We start from the raw sequence: 9,561 nt of genomic DNA on the forward strand, positions 1-9,561 counted from the left end.
TGTATTCATACTTCGAGCAACTCCGTCTACTTTATACGTATGTAGTACATAAGCGGAGTTTTATCGATTATTCTCCCCTCGTTTTTTCTTCTTCCAACGGAACCAAAAGAAATAATCAATTAATACAACAATACACAGTACATACAAATATGATTGGTATTTGTTCTTAATCATGTGAGACATGATTTATATTTGATATAATTTTTGACATTTTCTGCTCAACGTAAATGCAAATGAATAAAATTAACTCATAAATACGTTTAAATTTCCTAACATGATTTTGATTGATTAAAAGTCATATTTTTATCTATCAGAAAATTACAATGGAATTTGTTGGTAAAAATCATCCGAGGTTAGAGAAAAAAATAGTTAATTATAATTCGCAACACAGCTTATAAATATATAATCATTGTTACAGTATACAAGAAGAATTCGAACGACATTTCGAGAAGAAAAAGATAGAAGAACAATGTACCGAACAATCTTTAATGCGTTTACATAATGCTTTTCTGGTACGCGTATATCTACTATATATAAACGTTTTTTTTTATTAATATTATTTTTATTAATTACTTAATGAAAATATATATTGTTCGCATTTATAGATGACAGAAAATAAGGAAATGGATTCTTCTCAACTGTACGATGCTTTTCGAGACATCCTCGAGATAAAAATACCGCAGAATGAGTTTCAAATTCTTTTCAAGAAAGTTAGTCAATCGTCATTTTAATTATTCCCGGAATTATACATAATAGTCAATTTCAGATAGATACAAGGCTCGATGGTAAAGTAACGTGGGACGAATTTATTTCCTATTTGCTGATAGAATTTCGAGACATAGATACCACTGTGAAATCACAGATGTTGGAAATGCCGTTAACGGATCTACCAAAATTATTAAGAACGCGTCATCGCACTTCTGTATGCAGAATTACATTTTGCCCAGAAGTTTTATCGGTATGTGATTTACGAATATCAAAGTCTAATGCACGAATCGATCATGTCTCATTTTATTTCGTTAGAAAAAGAAAAATGAAGAAAAAGAGTTATTAATATCAAAAGCTTTTTATAACTTTTTTTTATATCCATAATATATATTAAAATTAGTTAAATTTTTTTTTTAACAAAAAAAGAAAGAAGAGGACTGATTGGCTTGTACCAATAATATGTACATCTTATACTAAAATGAGTTTGCTTTTTCTTTATTGGTCATCTTACAGGAATTTATTATACTAATTAATACAGAAATTTATTATATTTTAGGACAGAAGTACGAGTTTCCGCAGAGGTTGTTACCTGACCGTAAGCAGAGACGGGGTGATTAATTACTGGTCGTTAGATCTCGAGTATGAGCGCACTGTACAATCCAAGAATCGTTAGTATCTCTTTTCAAGTATCTCTCCTTCTTTGGCTCGATTCATTAAAGGCACTTATACTTCCTTTATAGCATACTTAAAAGTGCAACCCACCGCTATAACTGATATGATCGTGCTACCAGATGTTCAGATAGTGTGCACGAGTTCGACGGAATGCGATTTAAGATTTTATGACACCGCGGCGAAGAAATTTGATCTTCGCGTATTAGTCAGTATAGTGATATAAATTTTATGAAACATATCAAAATGTTAATCCGAGATAATTTTCATTAATCGTACGCGTCGTATTTAGGTATCCAGTTTGGAGAACGCAGTAGTTTGCATGTACTATTATTTTAGTACAAATATTAAGGAGAATTCTTACATCGTGCTGGGTGATACAAGTGGATCTGTCACAGTCGTATCTTTTAATCCTACGGATAAAGGACCTTTCAAGCAGCGCACTACCCGCGACGCGGTCATTCTTCGTTACGATGACATCGTAAAGGTATACAGGACTTATAATAAAATATATACATTAGATATACACTTTACGATAAAAATATAGTTAAAAAATATATATATTATAACTAGGGAGAGCTGCAAGGATTTGAAATCACGGAGAAATTTAAAAACATACACACAAACTGGACGAGCCAAGTAGCTTATTATGGGAACCTGCGAATTTTCATATCAAGCAGCCAATGCGCTAATTGTTCTCTATGTGTTTTCGATGCGACCGGAACCAAACTGCAATACAAGTTCCAAGTTCCCATGGGAATCTCCTGTTTTGCTCTTTGCGAAGGTCCTTTCCTATCGCTTTATTTATTAATTTAGCATATCACGATCAATCCATTCATTTTGAAGCATTATCATTTTCTTTTCATCAGAGAGCCACACGCTAGTAACGGGTGGGCCGGACTGTGTTGTCCGCGTTTGGAACCCCTTCAGTCCCGGGAAGGCGAACGCCGTACTTCCAGGACATCATTCAACCATCTGCGCACTCGTTGTGATAGACGCCGGCAAGCGTATTTATTCCTTGTCGAAGGACAGATGCATAAAAGTGTGGGACGTCTCGGTCCAAAATTGCATTCAGGTTGAAAAGATACGAATAATCGAATATATGTAATATTTTTTTTCTCTTCCTATACTCTATTCCACGTTGCACAAAATGTTATAATTATATATATTTATAATAAATAATAGAAAATATATTTCTCTCTCGAACAGACATACAACAAGTTACCAAGGGAGCTGAGTGAATACGCTCCGATGACCATAGTATTCAATACTCTATCTCGTACGATGATCATTGCTAGCGTGATGATAGCGGTTCTTGTGTGTGAACATGTAATTAACGAAGAAACTTCGGATGGTTACACGCATACCAAAGGCGTTAGTTGCGTCCTTTATAATCAACTCTATCGTGTGGTAAGACAGTGTTTTATATTTATTAAAAAATTTAGCGTTAATTACTTTTATAAAAAATAATTATATTCCTTTTATCCTATCTATATTAATGTGCGCAGATTATTTCTATCGGATTAGATTCGTGTATCATCGTTTGGGATCCTTGCTCCGGACGCCGTTTACGTCTGATTACGCACGCTCATAGTTTTATTCGATACGGACAATACGTCGATATCGAGATCACAGCGGCCTGTTTCGAGGATTCTGGACAATTTTTAATTACTGGCGCTAGAGACGGATCACTGAAAATGTGGAATTTCAATACCAGTGTCTGCATACGCGATATAATGCTCGATTATCAATGGTATTTAAATAATAAATTTCTACAAATAGTATGACACTTGAAATCAAATTATACAAAAGCTATTATAATTGTAAAACTATAACTTTTTAGGAGAATTATTATAGTCTTCGCACGAAAATTTTCTATTTATATATTGTAATAGAAACGGAATACAATTAAAAAGTACAATTCATAAATGCGTTATATCATTTAAAAATAATGAATTGTTATTTTATATTCTCATTTTTTGCACAGCGAAATAACCAGCATTATATGGTATGAAAATCGAATCCTGTGCTGCGGCTGGAACAAATACGTTACAGAATTGGCGGCTTTTGAATCTGACATATGTAAAAAGAATTGGCCAATCAGTCACACTGATGACATTCTGTGCTCAACTGCAAGATTCCCTCAGCTACTAGTTACCGGAACGTACAATGGAGAACTGATTCTTTGGAGGCTTGAAACTGGACAGCCTTTTAGAAAATATCAAGTGATCGATGTTAGCAGAAGGTGACGCTAATTATTGTCATGAGCAATAATTGAATACACATAAATGGAGACAACACGCTAATTGATTTAATAGGCACACCGTAATGAGAGAGACAAATGCGCAGAAAACGTTCGTACGATCTAATGAGATAGACAGATCTATAAATCAGCAAATTAAGTAAATTATATATTACTTGTAGTTATATTAGATATTTTTTTAAATATAAATTCTAAGCTCTCTTTATATTTTTCATAAAACAGAAAATTGACTCCGTGCGTCCATCAAGAATCAGCGTTGAATATAATTCGCGAAATAGCAGTACGCGCGATAATCTTTCTGACCGCGCGAGAAGTAAAACCAAACGTTGGTACGTTATTAGTCGCCCTCGATTCTGGTTTGGTACAAGTGTGGACACATCATCCAGCGGCAGGATTTTTAGGAGCCTTTACGGTCATCCACACTATTGGCGATTGTGCAACATCTTTAGCTACTGATCTTGAAAATCAGTTTCTCATAACAGGTTTCTCTTTTTTTTTTCTAGAAATTCTTTCAAGAGATCGATTTGAGAATTAATATCTTTTTGAATAAAAATATCCTTAACTCTTTGTAATTTCATATCAAAATTCAATGTACAAATTATTCTTCCTCAAATGTTTATGTTAATAATTTCGTTTCTTTTGAAGGACACAGCATAGGCTATATAAAAGTTTGGCTCCTCTCGAATTATATGTTACCAAACCCGCCGAAAGTGTGCATGCCGCTCCTAAGATTAGAATTTCCGTTTTTGTGGAAAGACAGAATAAACGGAAGAGCGAAAAGAGCAGTGCGAAAGCAGGCGCTGCCGCTCCTGTTGTCATCTGTACGCGGTCATATGCGGGGAATCACTTCTCTTCAAATTATTAATAGCGCGCGAATAATAGTCAGGTATATGCGCTATAAGAATATTGATATTTAATATATTTTAGTAAACTCGAAAATTTGAACGATCAACAGTGGTAGCGCGGATCGCACGGTACGTTTGTGGAGTTTCGGTGGTCGTTACATATCAACCCTCGGTACATTCAGAGATTGGCTCCCGATCTTACCCACTATACCCATACAGAAATACTTCGAGGATTATAAAATTCCAGCGGATGTTAAGCGATTTGCCAGTTTCACCACTTTGAAGGTAAAATAAAAGATTTATATACATATCAATGCAATGTATATATTTCTTTGTGATGATACAAAGGTACTTCATGGTGGTATGAGACGAGTACAAACGGAGATCGAGGAAGAGGAGATTGATATCTCGAAAGAAATTCTCGAAGAAGAGCGACACATACTATATGGAAAGAAATTAGATATTTCAATGATTAAGAATTATTATAAATCACAATTACCGAGCAAAACGTATCAGGAACAGTTCAGATTGGACAATACCTTGCCATATGTGAGTATATATACATGCTATATGTTTTATTTTATTATATAATAAAATATTATATAATAAATTTTATTATATAATAAAATTAATATTTTTGTAATATATATATATATATATGTATATATTACAAAAAATTTTTAACTTATAATTATTTTGTATATTATTTGTATATTATTTTGTATATTATTTATATACTTTTAGATACCAATTTACACACATTTATCAACATACTCTTTGAAACCTGTAGACGTACAAAAGACACTTTTACTTGGACAAAAAATGGAACTTGCGTATGTATATTTAATTTAAATCACTGAAAAAGTATAATATAATCCAAAATATTTGTTTGCCCAACATTTTAAAAATTATTTTTAATTTCAGTAAAAAAGTGTATTTAAGAAGAGCAATGAAACCACTACGTTTGCCTAGAAAAAAAAAAATCTGAAAGAAATTTTGCAAACCAATTTCGTCATAACATTGATTCCTCATAATGAAAACTTGTAAATTTGCAAAATGTTACAAAAATAATATATATATTTTACAAGGATCTAATTATTAATTTAGATTATTATTCAGAATATTGACTTGCAATTGTATAAAAATATTTTTTCATGCTCATTTACGTACTAAATACATTACTATATAATATTACATATTACAGGCTTTAATCTCTTCCGAATCGAATACAATATATATAATAATTGGTATATAAATAATAAATGGAAATTATGAGTTATCAAATTAGAAAAATACATACATTATTGTCACACTATGAACATCAGGATATAACAATGAACAATTTGCCCTCATGTTTTTCACATACATGCGATATTCAAACTATAAATGATTCAAATATCATCATCTAGGCATGCATATGATAATAGCTATAATTGTTGTATTTAAGAATTTATAAGTAACATTAGATTTTTAATTACGGATCTGTTTCCATCATGGAAAAACGCGGCGGTGTTTTCCAGATTGCACTAGATGTACGTTCCAATCGTGTTCTATCTATACCAACGAACAATTCAGCTAAATTTGGCGTGCACTTACGAGAACCGAAGAACTTGTAAACAATATGCGGCGTAATGTATCGTTGCATCGCAAGTTGTGCTTTACGAATGTGTGCTGCAAATTAAAAAAAATATATAAGTTTTTTTCTCTTGTTTTCTTTGTTTTTATCAATAATTTTTACAAAACATTAAAAAGAAAATACGTACGCTGCGCCCAATACGGTATCTCATGTTTTGGTCTACTTTCATCATCTGATTCATCATCATCAGGATCACTATCCAATATGTAATTTGTTGCTTGATTTTTATTATTGGCTTGTTTAAGCTAAATAAGATCGAAAAACAATTAAATATCAATACAGTAGTTTAATTATATTAATGGAAGTAGACATAAAAAATATATATGCTCTTACTTTAGCTTGAGCGGCGAGCATCTGATTTTTTTGTTTCAATGCCTCAGCAGCTCTCGCTTCCATTTCTTTACGTTTCTCAGCTTCTTGTTCTCGACGTTTTTGCTCAGCAAGCAAACGTTCAGTTTCCTCTTGTTCTTGCAGTTTTTGCAATCTCTGTTGTTCTTCTAATTTGCGACGTTCTTCCTTCTCTTGTGCTCGCTGTAATTGAGCAAGACGTTTCTTCTCTAATTCCTCACGCTGCTTTTCTTGCATCAAAAGAGCTAACCTTGCTTTTTCTTCTCTTTCTTTTTCAGCTTTCTGCCGTTTTTCCAGTTCTTGTCTCTCCTTAGCTTCTCTTGCTAATTTGTTTTTGAGTTCTTTCTCCTGTCGCTTTCTAGATATAAAATATACATGAAATATTGATTCAAGATATATTTATATTTCTTATATTACAAAATTTTCATGTACCTTTTCTTTTCCTCTGTCTGTAGTCGCAAGGCTTCTTCTCTCTTTTTTCTCGCATCTTCCTCATGCCGTCTCTTATCTTCTAATTTCTCCACTGAATTGATTTTATTCATATTTTTTGGAGGTTGAATAAAAGAATCGATGTTACTAATGATATTCGTACGGGAAGCAGTTAATGATTTTGGATACTAAAATCAAAATACATGTAAAATATCTGTGTAAAAATGATAAATATTGTAGTGTAAATAGAGTTAAAAACTACTCTCACATTCAAAAGATTTTGAACATGCGAAGGAGTGTGCATACGATTCGCGGACGTAGAAGACTGGATCGGTTTTATCTTGCTTAAAGGTGTCATTTTTTGCAGTTGCATTTGTTTTATATTTGGTTTATCATTCAGCAATAATTTGGAAATTGGTTCTGGCATTTGCTCCTTAATCTAAAAAAAGGAAATGTATTCATTATTAATGAAATATCAGTAACAAATACTAGAAAGAAATAATTTATAATAAAAATAAAATCTATATAAATAATTATAGGATGTAATTAATAACAGATATGTTTTTACCTCTTCATTGCCTTTCTTTTGTTTTGCTAATGAAATCTTCTTTGCTTTTGCAACTGACTTACGAGCTAATACTTGAGCAACATTTTTTTCTGGATTTTTTGTTTCTGCCTCAGTCTCTGCAGCAATCATTGCACGAGTTTTTGTTCTAGTTACTCTAGTTGGAACATCTACGTCGATTGATTTGGGACTATACATTACTGCTTGTTCAAAAGCTTCAACTCGCTTCTTTACAGACTCTTTTGCATAAGGACTAAATAATGCGTTTGATTTGTATGTATTTTTAGTTTCGTGTAAGACTGTAGATGCAATCTTGTCTTTAAAACGTGATTTCATTGGTGTATTAGGAATTTCATCCTCGCTAGATGTTGATAATGCATGGTTTAAATTCATCTTTTGTTTCTTTACTTCAGGTGATGATTCATCATCTGTGATTAATTCATTATAATTGTTATACTGTGTAGTTTGCTCATTTGATTGCAAGTTATTCCTACTACTTGTTCTTTTCTTTGATTGTTCATTTTTTTCACTTGATTCCTTTTGTATTACAACTGTTTCATTTAATTTCCGTGGTTGTGACAAACGTCCTAATACCACTGTAACATCCAATGCTTTTCCAGGCAAAACTGAAGCGGAACTAGACTTCATAGTTGAATTCATAATTGGAATGGGTTTTCCAATTGCATCTTCGTACATAGATGGTTCCTCCATCTCGTCAGTATTTGACATCATATCATCATTTTTATTTACTTGTTCTTGCTCAGATTTTTTAGATCTTGATCTACTAGAACGTATTGATTTTAACGATTCGGATGTATCCTTTTCATTACTTTTTACAATTTGTTTAAGTTTCTTAAGAGCCACAACAGGTTGTCGTTGATCGATTTGGTCTGATTTTTTCTTTGTTTTTTTTCTCATAGATCTTTTTGTTTCCATTAGATTTTCACTTTCTATTTTACTATATTTAGAACCATTCTTAGTATCCTCTTCATCAGAACTACTATACACAGACTTTTTTCTCTTGGCCTGACTGTCTGTTTTTACCTAACATATTCATAAAATATATGTATACAATTTTCTACAATTTATATTATGTAATATTATACATACAAAAATATAGAAAATACTAACCTTTGCTGCAGAGGCATCCTCATTCTCATCAGATGATTGTCTCAGCTTTCCAGCCAAGCTAATCGAGTATTGTTTTTTGATATTATCTGCTGCTTTCTTAGATGCACTCCTCTTTGCTCTACCATCTGCTCTCTCTTCACTTGTGTCTCGCTTTTGCTGATTAACAGACTGAAGAGAATCCATTGAGGATTTATTTCCTTGAAATACCTCATCTTCTGGTATAGTTTCAATACGTTGAATCGCTTTCTTCCGCACTATCTTTGGAGTCTTTGCAATAAGCGGGCCAGATGAAGGTTGTGACAATTGAGAGACTAATGCTCGAATATAAGTCACACTATCCTCGAAATTCTCCTTGAGACGGTTGTGCAGTTCCACGCTACGCTCGTGGATACTTAAAAGATCCTTCGCAATTATATCTCTGATCTCGTCCTTCGATTTAATGTTCATGATGAGACAATGAGGATGAACTTGTTCTCGAGTGTCAAGTTTCACAGAAACACTGGTGTCGATTTAATTTTTATCCCGTCAGCACAAATTATGACTACATAACGTGTACTTAAACACGAAACCAAAAGTCAGTCGTAGACATTATACACTAAGGGTTACTTCTTTGGCGCGCTTATGCGAGACTCATCAGGATCTCCAACCTCCAACCGAATGGAAAAGTAACGACTTTTCTGTTTGATTTAAATCCGACATCTGACCGACATCCGTTGGAGCGACATCTGTATCCGCTTGCAATCGCAGGGTGTTCGTGAAGGTTTCGTTTGCTTACAATCTCGATTCATCCAATCAGCATCGAGCATTAGATCTCCACTTTAAATGTTCTTTATTACTGAACTGGCTGCACTAAGCTGCACTAGTTTAGGAGATATTTTTTCCCTCCATACTAGAAAAAGAGACACACTGATGTGTTTCTCTCTCACATTAGTGGACACTGTGTTATCTGGTGTTATATATACTGTTT

At 33.1% G+C, this 9,561-nt stretch overlaps 2 protein-coding genes across 2 annotated transcripts; one reads left to right on the top strand and one right to left on the bottom strand.

The window, feature by feature from the left end:
• The first annotated feature begins 209 nt into the window (after window positions 1–209).
• Window positions 210–5,567, top strand: Wdy (WD repeat-containing protein WDY). The gene is made up of 19 exons (XM_072889414.1): window positions 210–352; window positions 419–512; window positions 606–710; window positions 767–958; window positions 1,265–1,376; window positions 1,449–1,585; window positions 1,670–1,864; window positions 1,951–2,161; window positions 2,247–2,452; window positions 2,587–2,787; window positions 2,886–3,130; window positions 3,365–3,622; window positions 3,696–3,779; window positions 3,863–4,122; window positions 4,286–4,526; window positions 4,596–4,770; window positions 4,834–5,034; window positions 5,230–5,318; window positions 5,410–5,567. The coding sequence occupies exons 1-19, from the start codon at window positions 324–326 to the stop codon at window positions 5,471–5,473; spliced, it is 3,099 nt and encodes a 1,032-aa protein (XP_072745515.1). The 5' UTR covers window positions 210–323; the 3' UTR covers window positions 5,474–5,567.
• Window positions 5,568–5,891: 324 nt separating this feature from the next.
• Incenp (Inner centromere protein) lies at window positions 5,892–9,285 on the bottom strand. The gene is made up of 7 exons (XM_072889406.1): window positions 8,595–9,285; window positions 7,467–8,507; window positions 7,167–7,337; window positions 6,902–7,086; window positions 6,455–6,827; window positions 6,249–6,366; window positions 5,892–6,156 (listed from the first exon to the last, which is right to left on the bottom strand). The coding sequence occupies exons 1-7, from the start codon at window positions 9,039–9,041 to the stop codon at window positions 5,960–5,962; spliced, it is 2,532 nt and encodes an 843-aa protein (XP_072745507.1). The 5' UTR covers window positions 9,042–9,285; the 3' UTR covers window positions 5,892–5,959.
• Between the last annotated feature and the right edge of the window lie 276 nt (window positions 9,286–9,561).

Source organism: Anoplolepis gracilipes, chromosome 4, assembly GCF_047496725.1.
Source record: "Anoplolepis gracilipes chromosome 4, ASM4749672v1, whole genome shotgun sequence".
Classification (NCBI taxonomy): domain Eukaryota; kingdom Metazoa; phylum Arthropoda; class Insecta; order Hymenoptera; family Formicidae; genus Anoplolepis; species Anoplolepis gracilipes.

Excerpts from the sequence above, each read along its gene's own strand:
- Incenp (XM_072889406.1), bottom strand. The coding sequence starts at position 9,041 with ATGAACATTAAATCGAAGGACGAGATCAGAGATATAATTGCGAAGGAT. Across the intron at positions 6,367-6,454 it reads TGCTCGCCGCTCAAGCTAAA|CTTAAACAAGCCAATAATAA; the intron begins GTAAGAGCATAT and ends GATCTTATTTAG. Across the intron at positions 6,157-6,248 it reads GATACCGTATTGGGCGCAGC|CACACATTCGTAAAGCACAA; the intron begins GTACGTATTTTC and ends TTTAATTTGCAG.
- Wdy (XM_072889414.1), top strand. The coding sequence starts at position 324 with ATGGAATTTGTTGGTAAAAATCATCCGAG. Across the intron at positions 959-1,264 it reads TTTGCCCAGAAGTTTTATCG|GACAGAAGTACGAGTTTCCG; the intron begins GTATGTGATTTA and ends ATTATATTTTAG. Across the intron at positions 4,771-4,833 it reads CCAGTTTCACCACTTTGAAG|GTACTTCATGGTGGTATGAG; the intron begins GTAAAATAAAAG and ends GATGATACAAAG.